The sequence below is a fragment of the Procambarus clarkii genome, chromosome 22 (genome assembly GCF_040958095.1).
Source record: "Procambarus clarkii isolate CNS0578487 chromosome 22, FALCON_Pclarkii_2.0, whole genome shotgun sequence".
Classification (NCBI taxonomy): domain Eukaryota; kingdom Metazoa; phylum Arthropoda; class Malacostraca; order Decapoda; family Cambaridae; genus Procambarus; species Procambarus clarkii.
In genome coordinates, this window is record NC_091171.1 from 18474384 (window position 1) to 18497339 (window position 22956).

Consider the following 22956-nt stretch of genomic DNA (forward strand, 5'->3'; position numbering starts at 1 on the left):
TCTAAATTTCTTATCCTTCCTATTATCTTAGCATCATCAGCAAACATGTTCATATAATTCTGTATACCAACTGGTAGATCATTTATGTACACAATAAACATCACTGGTGCAAGAACTGAACCCTGTGGTACTCCACTTGTGACATTTCTCCATTCCGATACATTGCCTCTGATTACTGCCCTCATTTTTCTATCAGTCAGAAAATTTTTCATCCATGTTAGAAGCTTACTTGTCACACAAGACAGAACACGAAACAATGGGTATAATATTTTGTAAGTTAAAGGGAAGAATGGAAATAACTGCAAAGGGCCTATTGGCCCGTATTTCTTGATGCTTGTATGTTGGTGCGGAGTCTTAAAGTGGGTAGAATATAGTTGTGCATTAATTGGCTGTTGATTGCTGGTGTAGACTTCTTAATGTGTAGTGACTCGCAGATATCAAGCCGCCTGCTATCGCTGTATCTATCGATGATTTCCGTGTTTTTTGTTAAGACTTCTCTGGTGATGGTCTGGTTGTGGGAAGAGATTATATGTTCCTTAATGGAGCCCTGTTGCTTATGCATTGTTAATTGCCTGGAAAGAGATGTTGTTGTCTTGCCTATATACTGAATTCTTTGAGGCTTACAGTCCCCAGGTGGGCATTTGAAGGCATAGACGACATTGGTCTCTTTTAAAGCATTCTACTTTGTGTCTGGAGAGTTTCTCATGAGTAGGTTGGCCGTTTTCTTGGTTTTATAGTAGATCGTCAATTGTATCTTCTGATTTTTGTCTGTAGGGATAACATTTCTATTAACAATATCTTTCAGGACCCTTTCCTCCGTTTTATGAGCTGTGAAAAAGAAGTTCCTGTAAAATAGTCTAATAGGGGGTACAGGTGCTGTGTTAGTTGTCTCTTCAGAGGTTGCATGGCGTTTCACCTTCCTTCTTATGATGTCTTCAACGAAACCATTGGAGAAGCCGTTGTTGACTAGGACCTGCCTTACCCTACAGAGTTCTTCATCGACTTGCTTCCATCCTGAGCTCGGCTGAGAGCTTCCTGGGCTGAGAGCACGGTCGACATAAGCGTTAACGACACTCCTCTTGTACCTGTCTGGGCAGTCACTGTTGGCATTGAGGCACATTCCTGTTTGTTTCCTTAGTGTAGACTGCAGTGTGGAAACCTCCGCTCCTTTCCATGACTGTTACATCTAGAAAGGGCAGCTTCCCATCCTTCTCCATCTTGTAAGTGAAACGCAACACAGAATTCCGCTCAAATACCTCCTTCAGCTCCTGCAGATGTCTGACATTAGGTACCTGTGTAAAAATGTCGTCAACATACCTGCAGTATATGGCCGGTTTCAAGTTCATGTCGACTAAGACCTTTTGTTCGATGGTACCCATGTAGAAGTTCGCAAACAGGACACCTAGGGGAGAACCCATGGCGACCCCATCTACTTGCTTATACATGTGCCCATCCGGGCTCAAGAAGGGTGCCTCTTTAGTACAAGCTTGGAGTAGTTTCCTTAGAATGTTTTCTGGTATGTCAAGAGGAGTACAGGCCGGATCACGATACACTCTGTCCGCTATCATCCCGATTGTTTCATCCACAGGTACGTTGGTAAACAGTGATTCTACGTCCAATGAGGCTCTTATCCCTGTGGCCCGTGTTCCCCGCAGTAAGTCAACAAATTCCTTTGGAGACTTCAGGCTGAAGGTGCAAGGGACATAAGGAGTCAGCAAGCCGTTGAGTCGCTTCGCCAGTCTGTACGTGGGTGTGGGTATCTGGCTGATGATTGGCCGAAGTGGGTTTCCAGGCTTATGTGTCTTGACATTTCCATACGCGTCTCCAGGCTTATATTCCCCAATAATCTTTGGCAGGTGGAGTCCGGATTTCCGAAATTGGGTCAGGTCTGGTTGGGTTAGGTTTAGTTAAAGAGTAGCGATGACAGTAGTGAAAATTTACTCGGGTCCTAGGCCCTACTCAGCCTGACAGGCCTCTAGGCCTCAGGGACATTCAACAGAAAATATGGGGACACAGCAGGGACATCAGACACATGAGTGTCTTCTCCCCAGGACCAGATGGGACAACCTATTGGGACATCCCCCCCATAACCACAACTTAAAAGTACAGGTACAATACCTTTAACCATTGAAGTGGAAGCATGCTGGAGCCTGTAGAGTCGATACTGCAAATTATTTTCTACTAGACTTGTACCCATTATCTGGTAGAGCAGCAGCTGAGCCAAAAATCCTGAGTTGGGACCCACACATCGTCTTCTGGATTTTATTCTAGAACCATTTTTTGTTGTCAGTTTTTCAGCACAGTGTGGTATTTACATTATTATACTGCATTTATTCCTAAAATATCCAACAGTGTACAGTCACCATCAAACCATTCAACATCATTCATGTTGAGGAGCTCTGCTCTGTTTTGGCTTGACACTCATCTTTCCTCTGGGCGGCAAGAGGCTATGCATCCCTAACTCGCTGATCTAACCTTTATTTTCTTTGGTGCAGCAATCAAAAGATTTTCCGCTTGCATTCTTTAATATTTTCTTGAAAATACTGAACTTGTTACCATGTGAGCTCAATATACAGGAAATGTGTTAATAAATGCATGTACTAGAAGGAAAATGTAGGTAAGTCAATACCTCTCCTGGACAAAGGCACAGTGTCAGGAAATTACATTGCTTCTCAACAAGGACAGCATGCAGTTCCATCACAGACAGGGTATGTGATATTATAATTATAATACAAGTACTGCCAGGAGTGAGGGCACCTCCATAATGGAGGTGGATGCACATGGCAGGGGGCAACATGGATACTGACTCTCGAGTACGACTAATGAGCCCTAGAACAAGGAACCAGGGACGCCGGAGTGACATACTAAGCAGCACCCCGTGTGTTCTGAGTGGCTTGCAAATAACAAGTAGCCAAAACCAGATAAAAACAAGTGATGCACCCTCTGGCCAAACAAATCAAGAATCAACAACAATCACAAGACAATGTACAAAATGGCACAAACGAAACCTCAGAGCCAAAAGCCAAAGTCAAACGATACAAATCATTAATAGGCAGCATGAAATGCCAAACAATGAAAAGCCACTACAGAAAATACAACACCACTGTAAAACTGGCAATGAAGATACACAAAAAGATGAAAAGAATGCCAAGCAACCTCATACTGCTGGCAAGAAGAAAACTGCAAAAGCATCATCAAAAGATCCACCACGTGAGACCCATACAAATGTTAATACAATACACTAAACTTAGAAAGTCCAGATGCAAAGACTTGTAGAGAACTATGAACCATTGAGGAACCTCTCTATACTGGTCCTCTGAAAAAAAAGTGGATTGGCGAGGGTTGTGACAATCAACCCATAGAGCTGGAAACCATTGCTGAGTTAGCTACCAAGAAGACAGAAGGACCATCTTACCAGAAAATGCCTCCAGTCTGGATAACAAAATGAAGAGAAGACAAACCAGATGGAAGAGAGATAGTAACTCCAACTGACTACAGGCCTGCCAAAAAGCTTCCACTGCAAGAGCCTCATGATCTGGGAGTACAACCATGTAAACATGAAGTTGCCAATTCCACACCATTGCAAAGAAGATGGCTCCATGAATGGAGCTGTCTCGGAAATCCAAAATGAACTTCTGCCAGGTGATTTGGAACCCAAACCTGACCAACTGGGAAAAAACTTCTCCGTGGTGTAGTGGTAAGACACTCGCCTGGCGTTCCGTGAGCGCTATGTCATGGGTTCGTATCCTGGCCGGGGAGGATTTACTGGGCGCAATTCCTTAACTGTAGCCTCTGTTTAACGCAACAGTAAAATGTGTACTTGGATGAAAAAACGATTCTTCGCGGCAGGGAATCGTATTCCAGGGACCTGCCCGAAACGCTACGCGTACTAGTGGCTGTACAAGAATGTAACAACTCTTGTATATATCTCAAAAAAAAAAAAAAAAAACTATATCCATTGGTTACATGGACTGGCTGGAAACCCAAACAGCCAGTAAGCCAAGATGAGGAAGGCCAAGATGTGAACCACCAACAACCACAAATGTGACACCATGAACCCACATCAACCTGGTGTCCAGGAAGTCCAGGAAGCTAGGTTTAAGTTGAAGAGAAGTACCCAAAAGCATACATGGAGTACCTGGATCATACCTGAAGTGGCTTCTGGGAGTTCTACTCCTCAAGCCCAAGGTGGGACCAGGCTTGACTTGTGATAACTTGGTCCAACAGACTGTTGCTTTGAGTGGCCTGCAGGCCTAGATCCATTACAACCTTGTTGATTTGGCACTTTCTTGCAGAAAACTATAATTTTTCTTGAAGTGGTCCACTTTTGATCCAACAATATGTCGTATGCTTGCTTGAAGGATATTGAACAGCTGTGGACTTCGAAAGTTCATACAACATTCTCTCATTGTGCCTAAAAGTTAAAAGGCACTCCATAGGATTGTGCCTATTTACTCTTCACTAACTCTATTCTGCATTTTCTTTCAAATCATTTGCTCCAGTATGATGTTATTTTTACTGTGCAAATTTGGGATCTGGCCTTCCAGTATTGTCCATGTGTATATTATGTAATACCTCTCTCACCTCCTTTCCAGAGAGTACATTTTGAGTAACTAAAGTAACAGACACTCTGACTAAAAATCTAGCCAGCCCCTGAACCTGGAAAAATTAGGGATATGTCAAGTAGCATTTGCAGGTTCAGGGATACCATCCAAGAACCCACTGGCAAAGCAAAGTGAACCTGAATTAAAGTGGTCATGCAGAATGTCAGACACAGAATGAAGTGATTCAGACCCAAGAGGTTGTGAATAAGCCTAAGGTCTGGCGAATCCTGCTTGGAGACTGGGAACAGATGGAAAAACTCACTACAGGGAAAAAGTAAACTCGACCACTTGTGTCCAATCACTTCACAATATACCAAGCAAAACTGAGTAAACAGCCAACCCTGTATCCCCTTCCAAAGATCTTAACACCCACAATCGCAAGTCCAGGCAGGAGAAAAAAGGCCAAGCATTCCTTCACAGCAAACTGTGAAAGGGCTGGTGCGAAGTACCCCAATGAGCCGACCCCTTCCGAGATGAACAACAATATCACCAAGAGGATGGAGCAAAAGCCAAAGGCAGCACTACTGTCTGCAATACTTACACCTCCAGTTGCCAACATTGACCTGGAAACAGCAAGACCCTAACCCCCAGAAGATTTTCCCTGTGCTGCAGGAGCAAAAACAAGCTGCAACAACATACAACTGGGAGGCTGGAAGGACAAGGCCTTCCGCAGTCAACAAAATAGAAGAAATACAGTAGCTACCTCAGGAACCATGAGTCAGAAAAATAGAGAGGTGAACACCAGGAAAAAGGACCAAGCTGAATTCAAAACACGAGCTTAGACAGGTTGTCAGCACTCCAAACAGAGGCAAGTAGAAAACTGCTGCCACCTCCTGTAGAAGGGGAGCAAATAAATGAGCACAGCCTCTGCAACATCAATCAATGGCACAAGGGGCACAATTGGCAGCACCAAGGCTGATTGGAGAATAGCCCTAGAAAAGACCACACACGAAGCACTTGCATGGAGCCACCAAATGCCCACATCCCAGGGCAGGGCCAGAATAAACAAGCAAGAACTGAGTGCCTCAAAATCAGACCTGCTCAGCAACACCAGGAATACCAAACCTATCTCTTGCCACTCATGTGGTCGGGTATAGAAAAAAATGTGAATAGCTTTTAGAGAAAAAACCGATATTGAATGTAATGAAACCCCATTTTCTGGGCGAGCCCCGGAGGCTCCCTGAAGCTATCCGAACTGATATAATGCTTTATTAGTTTGGGTACAATGCATACAATGGGTGGAATGGCACCACATACAATGGGAGTCATAGGAGTCCTTTGCCTACCGGGGACCACTAGCCAGAACCTGGCCCCCTCAGAGAGGCACAGGGAGCAATGGTCTATGAGCACTTTACATTTAAAGTACAGTATCCACTCAATTTAACGGCCTATATGGGGCTGTACCCTAGTCGTTATTTCCGGAGCTCCATTATTTCCAAAGTTAAGTCGGGTCGGGTAATTTTTCAAGTAACATTCAGGTAGGATATACTTTATACTGTATAACTAAAATTAAATAAAGTTCATTGTGTAATTGCATTTCAATTTAGTGCCACACCGACGATTAAGCCAGTTGTTGGCTGCTGCATGGATGATGTGTGAACACGGTCTGATCAAGCCCAGATGGGTGGGAAAAAATTGATTCATTCCTTTGTATTGCAAAATATTTCATGTATCAATCAGCAAGTTAATATTTTCTCAATAATATTTTAGAGATGTGTTTTGATTTACCCTGAACAGTGCAGGTAATGTATTTTTAATGTTACAACACACGCTGTGGCGGCCATGCCATAACAATGGCGATCGAGCCTTGTCACTGAGAGCTAGCCAAGACGAAATATTTTGAGCTCACCTATTCTCTGCTGACGATAGAATATACATTTGCAGAGACTAATATGTAGCTTTTGTTGAAAAAAAACAATTAATATCTTGTAATACTATAATAAAATTGGTAAATTGACTTACTTTTAATGAAGCTGAAGATTACGAAGCTGTGAAGATTACGTCATCCTCTGCAGCGCTTGTTTTATATTGTTTATACAGTATTGTATACAGGGTACATACTGTATGTACACTTATTTTCAGGCACTCACTTCACACAACAGCTAGGCTTACTACTAATTCACATGAGTTCTAATACTACTTCACTATTACAATTATTTCTACTGTATATTTACATTGTACAGTATCTTTTTGTCTAGGCTTAATTAATCATTAACACTTACAATACTGTACTCTATCAACACTTTTTACACTAATTTATATGCCTTTCAATCATATTTTATATCGTTAGTGGATGACTTGTCACGACTTATTGGTGGGAATTCAGCATCGGCGGGTGCAACATGGCTTGTAGAGCATTCGTTGCTGGCGGATGTTCCACGACTTGTCGATGGGAATTCAGCATCGGCGGGTGCAGCATGGCTTGTAGAGCATTCGTTGCTGGCGGATGCTCCACGTCTTGTCGATGGGAATTCAGCATCGCTTGCAGAGCATTCATTGCTGGCGGATGCTCCACGACTTGTCGATGGTAATTCAGCATCGACGGGTGCAGCATGGTTTGTCGACGAAGATTTTTCACGAACCGTTGAAATCATGAATTTATCTATTTTTGGCTGAATCTGATTTTCTCTGGCTAACGTTCTGAGACATTGCTTTAAGGCTGTAAGGTGTACATAAAAATTTCCAATAACCTCATGTTTACTTTTTATTGAATATTCAATGAGTTCCTCAACTTGTTCCAATCTTTTCTGATATCCGACACCTCTAGGCAGAGCCTCACCACCATCGTCCGAGTCATCATCAGTCATTTCCGAGAACACTTTGCGCAATCTGTTCTTCAGTTAACAATTCATAACCAGGATCGTAACAATTTTCTAACCATTCATTGATATCATTCACTTGTACACCCTGATCAGCTTGGAGCAACATTGTTCGGATCGTTTCTTCAAACCCTTCAAAATCATTGGCTTCATTTTCAAAACCTTCGAATTCACTATCAGATACTGCTGCTTCACATCTAGGCCTCTCTGTTAACAGTTTCTTCCATGAATTTGTTAGTGTGGTTTCTTTCACTTTATTCCAAAGCCTAGCCCAGTGGAATATTGCTTCCCTGATTGTGTACTTTTTTAGATTTTCTAGTGTTCTTTGAGCCCTTGTATCCTTTCCTGTCAATTCATCTTCCTCGCTAGGTAAAACAACTAAAACATCTTCAAGCATTGCTGTTTGGTACATACGTTTAGCAGCAAGGATAACACCTTGGTCCATGGGCTGGATCAAGGATGTTGTGTTTGGTGGAAGTGCCATGCATTTTATTCTGCCATCCCTTGAAATTAACTTGCTAATGGGATGAGCAGGGGCATTATCTAGCAGCAACAATGCCTTAACCTCACTGGCCTTTATTCCACATTTGTTGATCTGGAATTCTCTGACTTCTTTGCAAAAGTGGTTTTCAAAGCAGTCCGTAAATATTGTTTGATTAAACCATGATTTCTTAGAATTGTAATATATTACAGGTAATGCCTGCATTATATTTTTTAAGGCTCGAGGATTTTTAGACTTGCCTACCACGGCACATTTTGTCCTGTGAGAGGCATCAGCATTAGCACAGAGCAAGACTGAGAGCCGTTCCTTGCTTATCTTTCGTCCAGGAATATTTTCCTGCATCCTACTGGTTAAGGATGTACTTGGTACAGCTCGCCACATAAACCCAGTCTCGTCAGCATTATATACTTGATATTTGCTTAAATTATTACTGACAATGTACTCGTTTAATTTAGCCTTGAATGAATCAACATTAGTGGGATCAGCACTTGACGCCTCACCAGAAATTTTTTTGGTGTTTGAAATGTTATGCCGAGCCTTAAATCTTCCAACCCACCCATCACTTGCATTGAAATCTTTTATACCTAATTGAATGGCAAGTTTACTTGCTGCAACTTTAAGCTCTTCAAATCTTATTGCCATGCCAATTGTGCGGTGCTGAATAAACCACTTATACACTGCAGCATCCAATTGTGGATACTGACCAGACTTTACTGTTTTTCTCGAACATGCAGCACCAGAAGTAGCACACTCTGTTATGCTCACATATTTTAATAGAGTATCCTTCTGTTTCTTGATGTCACTTACTGTACTTTTCCCGATGTTAAACTCTGCTGCTGCTCGTGCATGAGAATATCCTTTATCAAGTTTCTTAATTAACTCCAGCTTCTGTGCAACCGTCAGGCGCTTCCTTTGGGTAACTTTTGGCATTTTGTAAATTAAAAAGAAGATCACAATTACAGTACAGTAATATCCTTCACAATTGAAGCTAGCCGCGCGAGTTCACAGTAAACAATGGGAACACATGGCCCGGCGGAGTACATTCTAGGTCCGTGGGAAAAAAATACCTAGTGCCTATACTATAAAAGGTATTTAATAAGAAAACAAAGACTTTTGCTTAATAAAAACTGTTTCAAAATATTTTATTAATAATAATTTACAATTTTCTTCATTAAAGTGAATCATTTTAAAAGAAAATTAAGATGTAATATATGACTCTGGACGATCCAGGTCGGTGGCCTGGTCGCCATGTGAGGGGACGCTGATGCCACAACAAACCCAATACCGACCGTCGGTAATATCGACCGCAGACCGGTATAGCAGGCTCCAGATACCGGTCGTTAATACCGGCAGATCGGTATAAAAGAGGCCGTTAAATTGAGTGAATACTGTATGTCATATTGGGCCATCGACCGAGAAAGGCACCCAGAAAGATAGGCGAAACAAAACAAACTACAGTCTGGTGAAAATTGCTACCTACATCCAGAAAGAGCAAAGGAACTCCCCAGAAAGAAAGTAAACTAGCAACACTTCACTCAACTATCACTCCTGCTAGTTAATGCCACCTTCCCTGAAAAGGGGGAGAGCCAGCAGCCCATCTCAGTTCTTGAACCATGAGAACCGAACAACCAGAGGAAGGAAGGGTATCAGGGATCCTCCGGAGCTCACCCAGAAAATGCAGGTGCAGACATGGGTGCAGACATGGGTGCAGACATGGGTGCAGACACGGAACAATCAATGCTTGAAATCAAGGGTGGGATAGTCACTATGGAGCCAGGAGAAGCACCCTCCCTCGATAGGATTCTAAGCGAGCTAGGACCCTGGAGAAACAGCTGGACTGGGAAAAAGAGGTACAGAAACCTACACCTTGATCAGTCCTGCCAAAAAGCATCCATGTCCACAGTGGAAACCTCGCAGTCGGGGAATGGCACCACATACAATGGGAGATGTTGAGACCACGCCAACACGAAGAGGTCCACCTCCCATGGTGCTGCCATCTGGCAGTGCACAGCTATAACTAGGGGGGGGTATGATATAACTATTGGGTGGACCATCTGCATGTTTCTTTGCAGCATTGCTTGCTTCCTTTCTGCAAATCTTGCAGTTATTCTCTTTGTTTTTCTTTCTTTTAGTGAGTTTGTTTCTTCAGTGTGGGTGATCATGATTTCCCTGATAGGGTTTGGCCCATGATCTCAAATATGCTATTTAACACTTTGGTGTACCCCGCGCGCCACCCCTCAACTGTGCGATATGGGACCCAGGGTGTCACGGGAGCGCGCGTAAATTCTGAAAAGTGTATACTCTCTTCAACTTTGTCACCTTAATTCTTGTCCTACGAGATTAAATTTGGTATCATTGTGTTTGCAATAGAATTCTCTACAGCACTAAATGCATATAAACTCCAAAAGCCAAGCTAATTACCCGCAGCAAACAGAGAAAGTGCGAACGAGTTACCCAGGAGCGCGCAAACGCGATAAAATGTTTTCACTATTTTCACTCTGGTCACCTCAATTTTCGTACTAGGTCTTTCATTTTGGTCTCAATGGGTTCGCAATAGAATTCTCTAGAGGAACATTAGCATATAAAATAAAAAACCTGGTCACGCTCCAACCGCCGACGAGTTGAAGACGGACCACGCTTCGGCCGCGAGTGAGCGCTCAGACGCCTTCCAGCTACACTCCCAATTCCCGCCCTTTTCAAGCCTTCCTTTTGCAATTTTCTTCCTGGAAGGGCCTTGTTCATGATCACTATCCATCGTGGAGTAAGCGTAGATAGTTTCTAAAGCCGCAGTAAGAAATATAGCCACGGAAAATAGCCGAAATGTTCACACGTTTGAGATGCGAGGGGAGGCGACATTGGTCACAACAGTGGAGCGAAAACAATGGGCCCACGGCGTGTGCCAAGCCAGTTGAGGGCCAAGAGGCTCAACAAAGAAAATGGGAAGACATCGGCGCACATTTTAAAACCAGTCCCAAAAAAATCGGAAAAAAAAAAAAACTGATTTTTGCCGATTATTTAAAGTGGATGACGCAATGCTGCGTCATCCCCGGTATTACCGACAGTAAACGGATGACGCAATGCTGCGTCATGCCCGGGCGAAAGTGTTAACACTTTCGCACTTTAGATTAGAGATAACTCGTCGCCGTTTTCTCTTACGATTCCGCATAAGAGCAGAGTTTTCTCGTCCATCGAAAAAATATTTCTATAAATTCCATTTTTTAACCGAAATGGATGGGGATACTTTTGTTTTGTAGGGAATTTATTTGCGAATGTTTTGGTACCAGAATGAATATTATATCACATAAACTTCTATGAGTAAAAAAAAAAATACACAAAGTATGTTTGGGGGTGTGGCGAGCGTGTGGCAGTGGGTTCCCTTTAGCCGTTGATATATCCAACACGTGGGAAATATTTGTATGTGTTATGTATATGTCTGTGTAGGGAATTTTACTGCAATCACTGTCATACAAATTATAAAATGTTTCAACAAGTATAAACATGACAAACATCAAACGAATGAAAACAATGCGTTCGTTTCTGCCACGAACGCATACTGAGCGACGTGGTTCTATATTTGGCGCTTCTCTTACACATGCTTTGTACAAATGTTATACAGTTCATCTTATAGAAAATTTTATTGCAAACACATTGGTATAAAAAAGAAATACGTACATAGAAAAGTAAGGTCAGGAAACGTATAAATTTTCCAAGCATGATTTACCCCCTGTGTTTTCGCCAGTGCGCTCGCGGCTAACTACTCTCCACTTCACACACTCTTGCGGGTGGGCAATTACCTATATTAAACATTCATATGCATATGTCCGTGTAGAGAATGTTATTGCGATTCCAATGATACCAAAATCAGCGATGTAGGACAACTGTAGGCTTCGCAACCATTAAGAGAGTGGAAACATTTTGTTGCTGTTTGGCGCTCTCGGCGAGTGATCTGCATAGTTTTTTATTTGGTGTTGATACTCCTTATGCTTGGGCTGCATTTTATAGGTATGCTCTTATAGACAATTTCATTGCGAACACAGTGATACCAAATTTAAATACGTGCGCCTTCAATTATTGTCAGGACAGTCAAAAGAGTGTACACTTTTCGGTCTTACCGCGTAGGCACGCGAAGTGCCGAAAGCATCTGGGGTATTGTCTTTTTTTGAGCGCCGAGAGCGCGAAAGTGTTAAACTCTTAGGTCTGATATGACTTATGTGCATGGGGCGCTCTCAGTATGGCTAGCAACAAATATCCATCATTTAGCCCTACCAGAAACCATCACTGAATGTAATGAAACACCTCTTTCTGGTACATCATTAGTTGTCCCCAGTTGCTATCCACTGGAAAGCTCCACCCAATTCAAGTCACACCAGGTCCTTGCGAGTCAACACAAGCCTATCTGAAACTAGAGACCAAAACCTATTCCCCTCTACAGAAGCACATTGATTAGAGATTTTTATACACTACATACAGAAATCCCAATAACGTGATATATCAAATGAATAAATCCACAAGGGCCGTGATGAGGATTCGAAATTACGTCCAGGATAATAGGTTCGGACGTAATCCTGGATATAAGTTCGAACCCTCATCATGGCCCTTGTGGATTTATTCAGAGGTTTTTAGATCACCCTGAGGAATACAGCTACCAGAAAAGTAGAGCGAGACAAACCAGACAACAGCAAGACAAGTCTGAACAACTCGGAAAATTACTGACCCAGTAGTAAGGTTGTTTTCCCTCTAGTAACAGCTGCAAGCACCACCAGGTGGCAGCATTGGCAGCTACCGGCTCAGTCAATACTTGCATAATCAGCCAAAAGTCAACCAAGGGTAAAAACTGATGCCCCTGAAGGGAAAGTGATGGTTTCGAGAGCCATCAAGATCCACCAGAGAGAGGTGTTACATTACACTGAATGCTGGTGTTCTGGGAAGACTCCTTCAGTGGGTCCCTCATACTATCTCACCACAGACAACAAAACAAAGGTGAGCCTATCATGGGCAGAGGAGAGCAGAAAAAAAAAAAAACAGAAAAGGAAGCAGTAATGGGTATAGTCTATTTTATAAACAAATTTCCACCAAAGTGGCTTCATGGCAGGTTTTTCTCAAAAGGATTTTAGTATTAGGAACCTTTGTTAATTAAATGCGATGTACAGGCATACCTCAGTTTACGAGTTTAATTGGTTCCTGGAGACGCCTCGTATTCCGAAAACTCGCATTCCGAAGCTAATTTCCCCATAAGAAATAAAGGGAAATGAATTAATCCGTTCCCGACTACCCCAAAAACCCCACATCAAACTAAATTTTTATACCTAATTTACCTAATTCATCTAAATAAACCTACAAAACTATGTTCCAGTTATTACTTACCTTGCTGTCGAGTGCTGTAGGCGTATGGAAGATGGTGAGGAGGGGGGAGGAGGAGAGGAGTTACTGTTTGGAAGGGAAGTCCCCTTCCATAATCACATCAGGCAGTGAGGACCTTTCTGGTGTGCTCTCCCTGGGACGTTTTATCTGAGTGCCACTAGGTCCTGGTTGAGGCTCACTGCTCGATTTCCTCACCACAAATCTGTCCATGGAAGCTTGCTTTTCCCTTCTTCGCAAGCTCTCTCTGTAGTAAGGCATCACATTGCCATTGAAAAGATTAAGACAACGGCCTACTACAGCTTTCTCTGGGTGAGTCTGTTCAACAGTTGTTTGAATCTCTTCCCACATCTGACACACCTTCTTAATTACTGCAGAAGGGACATTCGCTGGTGCTGCTGCCACCTCCTCCTCCACTGCAGAATCATTCGCTGCTGCGTTGGCTTGCTGTTCCTGTTGAAGGGCTAGGAGTTCTTCGGTGGTCAGTTCTTCGTTGTGTTCTTCCACCAACTCCTCCACATCATCACCATCCAATTCCAAGCCCATTTGCTGGCCTAGACTAACAATTTCCTCAACAATTGGCGCATCATTTATAGGCTCAAACCCCTCAAAGTCTAGTTCTCTCACACATTCAGGCCACAATTTTCTCCAGCCAGAGATCAGGGTTCTTTGAGTCACTTCTTGCCAGGCTTTGTCAACGAGTTTTAAAGCACTACAAATGTTAAAATGCTCTCTCCAGAACTCTTTGAGGGTGAGGTTTGTGGCTTAAGTCACTTCAAAACATTTCCGGAAAAGTGCCCTTTCATAAAGTTTCTTAAAATTCGCTATGATTTTCTGGTCCATAGGCTGAATTAGAGGAGTGGTGTTAGGAGGAAGGAATTTAACTGTGAGGAATTTATTGTATCTAGGCAACAAATCATCTTCCAAGCCTGGAGGATGAGCAGGAGCATTGTCAAGGAGAAGCACGGCTTTGAGTGGCAATTGTTTCTTGTGCAGATATTTTTCTATGGCAGGGCACAGCACTTCATTCACCCACTCCGAAAAAATAAGCCTAGTCACCCATGCTTTTTTATTAGACTTCCACATCACACAAAAATGGGTTTTCTGCACTTTATACTGTTTGAAAACCCTTGGATTTTCAGAATGATACACTAGCAAGGGTTTAATTTTCAAATCGCTACTCGCATTTGAACACAGCAAAAGCGTAAACCTATCTTTCATAGGCTTGTGTCCAGGCAAGGATTTTTCCTCCTTGGTAATGTATGTCCTTTTAGGCATTCTTTTCCAAAACAGTCCTGTTTCGTCACAATTAAACACTTGTTGCGGTAGGTATCCCTCAGCCTCTGCAAACTCTTTAAATTCGTCAATAAATCGTCCAGCAGCTGGTTTGTCTGAGCTGGCTGCCTCCCCATGCCTTGTAACACTATGGATACCACTTCTCTTTCTAAATTTTTCAAACCAGCCCCTGCTTGCCTTAAACTCTTTCGTATCTGCATCACTCGTTGCAGGGGTATTCTTTAGAAGGTCTTCGTGCAACACCCTGGCTTTCTCACAAATAATGGCCTCCGAAACACTATCACCCCTCAACTCCTTGTCGTGTATCCAAATTAATAACAACTTTTCCACTTCTTCAAGTATTTGTGGTCTTTGTGCCGTTAATGTTCTTACTCCTTTTGCCACTTTAGCACCCATAATCTTATTTTTCTTCTTAAGTATAGTGCATATTGTTGATGTGGCTTTGTTGTACTGCCTACAAAGTTCAACATGTGTACCGTTCTCATGCTTCCGAATGATCTCTTGTTTCTCCTCTATTGTCATCCTCACATGAGCTTTCTGGCCTTTATCCTTACCACTGGCTTTCTTGGGACCCATGGTGAGATATATAATAACAAATTGTATAGACAAATCACCAAAAATCCAACAAAACACTGAAAATCCGCAAGAAGAATTGATGTGGGGATAGTCACTGAGCGCGAGACAATGGTAAACTGAGGGGCGGCGGGGCAGAGGGGCGACGATCGCCGAACCACCACGCGCTAGGTCGGCCTGTACACGTATCAACAAACACGTGTCCCGAGGTAACCCTCGCCTTCCGAGACAAATTTTTGGAGTAAATACTGCTCGTCTTCCGAAAAACTCGCATACAGGGACACTCGCATTCCGAGGTACCACTGTATTACAAATAAATATAGTTTCAGACAATATAAAACAAGTCACAATTAGTTATTGTAAATGGCTAATAACAAAATGCTAAAAAACCAGCGTTAAATGTAATGAAACACCATTTTTTTGGGTGAGTCCCGGAGGCTTCCTGGAGGCTTCCCGGAGCTATCCAGGCTGAATGGACATGTATATCTTTCTGACATCAGTCAGTGCATGGAGTTCTTGCCTACCGGAGATCACAAGCCAGAAACTGGCCCCCTCTAGAGAGGCACGAGGAGCAATGGCCTATAGAGAGACCACCCCTGTGGTTGAGAGCATTCTATGTCTGCCATCGACTGGGATAGGCACCCAGAGAAGGGTAGGCTCCCCAAAACAAACCCCTATTCTGGTAAAACTATTGCGACCGAAGGCCGAACAAGTAGACAGAACTCCCAAACGAAAATTAGCAAACGAGCATGACGTCATCATGTCGTCAGGACTCTGTCTGCGCAACCCCCCTCCCCAGAAATGGAAGGGGGAGCTCTAGACCCATCCGCCGGTGACCCAACCTTCAGTTCTTAGGCTGGATGTCAAAAAGTGCGAAAAACAACGCCGACCGGAGGGAGGGATGCCGGTGAGCCTCCAGGACTCACCCAGAAAATGGCATTTCATTACATTCAACACTAGTTTTCTGGGGGAAGCCCCGTCGGCTCCCCGGAGCTGACTACCCAAAGAAAAGGAAAAAAAAAACAGGGACTTACCCGGGAGGCGGTCTATCCTCACTCATCACTGCGAAGTTGAGACAACTGGCTGCAACCGCCGACTCAATGCAACGCAGGCCCTACCAGGCCCAGGAACATTTACCAGGAAGTGAGCTGCCAGGACCCTGTTCGACCTCCAAAATCCCCACGCCCGAATGTCAACCCAAGACATGTTGCCAAAGACGAGAGCCACAGGAGCAAACTTATGCATGCCGTGGGCACAGGGATAAACCGCAGGCTGGCTAGACTTAATAACTCTGCGGACAACCTGAGAAACTCGAGCCCGGGAACAGGGAAGAAGGGAAACCAGGTCAACCCAAAGCACATCCCAGGCGTGCAAATTATGGCGGAGAGCCGTAAACGGACATGATGCACCCCAGACCTCACCAACCAAGCATCAACAACCAAAAGCACCCTCCGAAACGCAGCTGTCTCATTCTTCGCCAGAAAAAAGGAGACGCTGCAACCAAACAAACCAACCACCAGGATCGAAAGAGCAGAAACCCCTGCGACGGAGGAGAGCATTAAGCTCCCCGACCCGACCACCAGAGGCCAATGCCAACAGGAAAAGAGCTCTAGCAAAACAATCCCGAACGGAAGGGGCCCCACAACAAACCGAGGAGAAGAAAGAAACGAGAGGACCCGGTCCAAAGACCAGGACAGCTTAGGAGGCGCACGAGCAGGTCGGAGATGAAACAATACCTGAAACAGCTTATGGAGCGGAGCAGAAGGAACATCAAGACCTAAAGCAAGCTGAAGCTGCTCCGCCAGCACCACACAATACGAGGCAACAGTATTGGGCATAAGATGACGGGCCTGGAACAACCAAGAGAGAAAGGACAAAACAATCCTATCAGAGACCGAAGAATACCTACGCAGTGATAGGAAGAACCTGAAGCACTGCCAGGAAACTTTATACTGTCGCCGAGACGAAGCACGCAGGTGGGAGACCAACGACAAAGTCACCTGCGCACCAAACAAGTGATAATAAACTTGAGTTAAAAAACTCCAGACATGAAGACTCGAGGAGAAGACAGAACCAGCCTCATACCGAGTTGGACCTATCTGCTGAAAGAAATTTTGAAAGGGTTTGGACATCGAGCAAGCAGCGCCTGAAACGAAGGCTGGGCTGGCCACCAAGGAGCCAGAAGGACAACTCTTCCCTGGTAAGTCTCCAAGCGAGCGAGGACCTAGGGCAACAGCTGAACTGGGAAAAAGAGGTACAGGTAACCCCACCTCACCCAGTCTAGCCGAAAGGCCTCGACCCTGACAGCCTCGCAGTCGGGGAAGCGCGCCACATATACTGGGAGACGCCTTGACCACGCTGACACGAAAAGATCCATGTCCGGAGTCCTGAACGTCTGGCACTGCCAACTGAAAGAGTTGGCGTTGACCATCCATTCCGTGGAAAAGGGAAGGAAACGAGAAACGAGACAGGCCGTCCGCCAGGACACTGGACACCCCCCCCCCCGAACGTGAACCGCCAGGAGAGCCAAACCCTAAGAACTCAGCAGACGAGTCACCTGAAACGACCAGCCCCAAAAAGCCAAAGACCACATCGAACCTCCTAGGTCCAGGCAATGAATCACCGGGGAACAGTCCGAATGGAGCCGGATTGTCGATCTGCAAGCGATTTATCATCCCTGGCTGGCCTGGGGAGCACTGGTCACAAAGCCCCAGCCAAGAGACGACGCGTTCGTGTACACATCGAGCAAGGGCTCGGGTAGGCGCCAAGGCAGTGAACCCCGAAAAACCCGAAGAGGAAGCCGGCGACACAGCAACAGGCGCAAAGCCCCTGGAGGCCGAACCCAATGATTGCGAGAGAGGCAGAAGGGCCCTCCCCGAAGGAACCAGAGCAGCCGACGAAGCCACACCCAACCCGGCGGGTAGACCATCATAGCAAAGTTCAGGCTCACGCACAAACTCTTGAGCAAACTCCACTTAACCGGGGAGCCCCTCACGAACAGACGGAGGCGGGAATGCAGACGGAGCAGAGTTGCCGGAGGAAGAGACAAGAAAACGGTACGAGCATCCCAAACCAGACCCAGCCAAGACCAAACCTGAGAGGGAACCATATGGGACTTCCTCCAGTTCACCAAGAACCCGAACCCGGCGAGCTGGGAAAAAAACAAATCCCTGGCGAGCAGACATGCAGACTGGCTGGGAGCCCAAACCAGTCAGTTGTCGAGGTAGGCCCGAACCCTGCCCAGTCAGCACCGAACATCCCCCACCCCCTGAGGGAGGAGGGGCCACCCAACACCACCACAGGCCGCACGAAATGACTCGAAATGACCCGAAAAGCCCACGAATCGTGGGACCAGGCACAAGCAAACAGGGCGAGCCTCCCCCCCCCCATCGTCTCATCAATGGGATGAACAGTGAAAGGGCCGATGCACCTTACGAGAACCTGAGCGGTGAACAGGGCGATTCCCATACCGACTAGAAACAGACGGAACCGAAGGCTGTGCCGGCCCCGAATCTGGCACCACTGGCCTACCACGACGAACGGAACCCCAAGCCCTGGTACGACCCTTTTGGAAAGGTCCCCCACGAGCCCCCCCCCCCCCAGCACTAACAAGTCAGACATAGGTAGACAACTAACAGAAGACGCCTGCAGGTCCTGCACCTCCACAGACTCCGCAAAGAGCAAAGGATTAAAAGGCGAAGACAAGCGAAGAGCCAGGGCCCAAGCAGATTCCAAGGAAGAAGCAAGCACCTCTTGCCGACACGCGGGGCGAGAAGCATAGAACCGCAAAACCGCATCACGCAGGAGTGGCATGAAGAGCTTCAACAAAGTAGACAATGCCTGCACCGCAGAGGGCAGCACCTCAGACCTGGCAGCAGCCCCAAGCGCCCCCACATCCAACTCAAGCCAATCCGAGGATAGCTCAAGGAGGGAAAAGAAACGCAGGGCCGAAGCAAGCAGGCCACAAGTATTCAAATTCTCCGCAACCAAGGCAGCCGAAAGGGAAGGAAGCTGCACGTGAAACTGCACAACACCAACATCCCGCGGAAGGGCAGGGGCGAACAAACGAGCATTGAGGTGCAGGCGATGAGTCACAATAACGTGGCTGAAGTATGTTGACCAGACCACACACTAGAAATTGAAGGGACGACGACGTTTCGGTCCGTCCTGGACCATTCTCAAGTCGATTGTGAGCATTGAGGTGCTAAAAATCACCCCCCCCCCCAGGAACGCCTGAAACACCGTCTGAGTTTCCCACCAGTCAAGTGCGCGGGACCAACAGAACGTGTGCCAAGCCTCCAACGAAAAGAGGAGGACAGTCTGCTAACTGTCAGGACGACTCCGGAACTTCATAACGAAACCAGTACGGACAAGAAGAACCATACATGAAGGAACGCGGATCCATCACGAAAGCATAATCCGGGTCGCTCAGGAGGTAAACCGCAATGACTTCCCGCACCTGAGAAGACAAGATGCGGGAAGCTGAAAACCTCCGGAAAGACGGAACCGAGGAACTCGCGGGATCATGGAACCGAACCCGGGGCACCAAATCCAATTCGTAGGCGGAGGGAGCGAAAGAGAACCCCTCTCCTTGTAACACTAAGCCCCGCTCTAAGGGCAGAAAAACCTAGGCGGGGTTCAATGGGGCCCAAGGCCCCCAAGTCAACCCGTCCCCAGCCCCAGGAACCGTATCCTGAGGACCCGGGGTCGAGCCAGCCTCCAAACCTCTCACTTCTGAAGAAAAAGCGGGAGCTTCCAAAAAAGCAGGAACGCAGGGGGCCCACTGGCCAGACCCAGACGCTTCAGGTGAAGGACCAGGCTCGAATGCCTCTGCCGCAACCCCAAAAGGGGACACCCATGAGACCACCCGAGTCTCAACTCCAACTAGATCCTGCCCCGACTCTGAAACCCTAAGACGATTCGGAGCCGGAAGCAAGGGGGGGGGGGCCAGATGAACAACTGAGGGGGAAGGACTAGGAGGGGCGGACAGAATCAGAGCCGAAGCGACTCCCACCCACAAGTCCAGGTCCCTATAAGCAAAACGGGGCAATCTCGTGGCATCCGGGGCCACAACCAACCTAGCGCATTGCAGCAACCTAAATCTAGCATGCAACGCCGGAGCTGCCTGCACCCGCATATCATTATCAGTGGCTTGGGTGAACTGGAGCACGTACAGACAACAAACGTCACACGACTCCGGGTCAAAACAATCATTGACCCAACAGGCAGCATGGCGGAGGCAAAACCAGTGAGTGTCACCCTGAGACAAGGGGACAGAGCACCATTCAAACTCGCAGGACATGAGGGGGGACTCAGGGACCACATCCAACGGACCATGTAGCCCCTGTGGGGTTCCCAGGGCCCTTAGCCATGGTTACACGCTAAGGGAAGCCCAGGCAGGGTACTGTGAACCAGCGCCCAAGTCTACCAAACAAACCTCTTAAAGCTGAACCCGTGGGACGTGTCCACTCATAGGGGCCTAGCGGAGGAGGAACACCAAACACAGAATATAGATATATATACCCCAAGAACAGTAATGAGGGACCACAAATGAAGCAGCCCGTCCTCCAAAAATGGGGAGGTAAATGTACATAGCCCCATAAGTGCAATTATTATGTATATATGAGTCAAGAATTGTACTTATTTACACTTAGTATTAAATCGTACTGTCTAATATATTGTGAATATTTGAGTTTACCTAAAAAGCTGAATAGAAAACCACGACCTAACCTAACCGTCTTAGTTTGTGAAGATAAGCATTTTATTGCATCTTAATTATAACTATTACTTAACCTATAGCTATATTGATATTATAGTTTTATAAAAGAAATAAAACAAAACTAAAATATTTCAATAAATTGTAAAGTAACTCAGGATATTTTCAAATTTTGCATAAAATCTCTATTGTTTAATAAAAGTGAAAAAGAAAATCCTAATATTTAAAACTTGTTTATAGCAACTGAACTTTAAAATTTCATCTTAAAATTTCAAGTGTCCTAACAGAAAACGAGGAGACTTGAATCAGGGGAAGGGGCTGGGTAAATGTAACAGCCCCGTAAGTGCATTTATGTACTATGTATAACAGTCAGGAAATGTACTTATTACACTTAGTATTAAAACGTACTGTCAATTCGGAGGATGGGTTGAATGAAGATAGGTGTAGGGAGCAGGAGGCCATATACAAGGTAACATTTGGGGGATGAAATTCTTCAAGAGTCAGAGAGAAAGACTTGGGGGTTGATATCATGCCAGACCTTTTCCCTGCAACATATATCAGCAGCATATGCCAGGTTGGCCAACATAAGAACGGCATTTAGAAACTTGTGTAAGGAATCATTCAGAACTTTGCATACCACCTATATCAGACCAATCCTGGAGTATGCAGCCCCAGCATGGAGTCCATATCTAGTCAAGCATAAAACTAAACTGGAAAAGGTTCAAAGGTTTGCCACCAGGCTAATACCCGGGCCGAGAGGTATGAGCTACAAGGAGAGACTACGGGAATTAAACCTCATGTCGCTGGAAGACAGGAGAGTTAGGGGGGGACATAATCACCATGTACAAGATTCTCAGAGGAATTGATAGGGTAGATAAAGACAGGCTATTTAACACAAGGGGCACTCACACTAGGGGACACAGGTGGAAATTGAGTGCCCAAATGAGCCACAGAGATATTAGAAAGAACTTTTTTTAGTGACAGAGTGGTTGACAAATGGAATGCATTAGGAAGCGATGTGGTGGAGGCTGACTCCATACACAGTTTCAAATGTGGATATAATAGAGCCCAATAGGCTTGGGAACCTGTACACCAGTTGATTGACAGTTGAGAGGTGGGACCAAAGAGCCAGAGCTCAACCTCCACAAGTACAAATAGGTGAATACAAAGGCAGATCCCCCCACCACCAGGCAGAAAACAAAAACATAAGAAAAACCCCACAAGAGGACAACGTACCCAGGTGGAACAGAGCCGGCCGCTGTTATTGGTGAAAACTAGCTGTGCAGTACCCCATGTCCCTGCCACTGATGAAAGCTATCCCCCCTCCTACCCAGAGACAAACCCCAAATAATACCAAATAATAATAATAAACCCCAAATAATAATAATAAATAGTAAGAAATACCCCAGCTGACCCCAAGAGCGGCCAAATACCGAGCAGTAAACGTCACAGCGGAGGTAGATCTCGAGGTGACTTGTGGAAGGAGGCCCAAGTCCCAAGAGCAGTACTTACAGGGCACCTAGGGAAGGGAACCCTAGGCGCATGCAGCCCGAGTACCGTGGAATACATCTCCTGGCTCACACACCACATGAAGAGACAGCCCACACAAGGCACAGAACTGGAGCCAGAGGCACGGCCGCACCAGACTCCCATCAGCCAAGAACTGAAGGTTGGGTTGCCGGCGAATGGGTCTGGAGCTCCCCCTTCCCCCTTCCGGGGAGGGGGGGGTGGGGGGGGTTGGGCAGACAGTGGTGCGGTGACATGATGATGTCATGCTTGTTTGCCAATTCTCGTTTGGGGAGTTCTGTCTACTTGTTCGGCTTTCGGTCACAATAATTTTACTAGAATAGGGGTTTGTTTTGGGGCGCCTTTCTGGGTGCCTATCCCAGTCGATGGCAGACATAGAATGCTCCCAACCACAGAGGGGGGTCTCTATAGGCCATTGCTCCTCGTGCCTCTCTAGAGGGGGGCCAGGCTCTGGCGTGTGGTCTCCGATAGGCAAGAACTCTATGCATTTGACTGATGCTCTCTGCACGCTCTGCTGACCCGGAGAGCGTACAGAGATCCTTTACTGCTAGAATCCACTGA

General features: G+C 45.7%; 1 protein-coding gene across 4 annotated transcripts in view; it reads right to left on the reverse strand.

Annotated features, from left to right (window-relative positions):
- MKP-4 (MAPK Phosphatase 4) overlaps nt 1-22956 on the reverse strand; it is a 74123-nt gene that overhangs the window by 11666 nt on the left and 39501 nt on the right. For all 4 annotated transcript variants that reach the window (XM_045741699.2, XM_045741684.2, XM_069329505.1 and 1 more), the window contains one exon: nt 2119-2267. In XM_045741699.2, coding sequence (XP_045597655.1) covers nt 2119-2267 — 149 coding nt within the window. The remainder of the gene's footprint in view (nt 1-2118; nt 2268-22956) is intronic.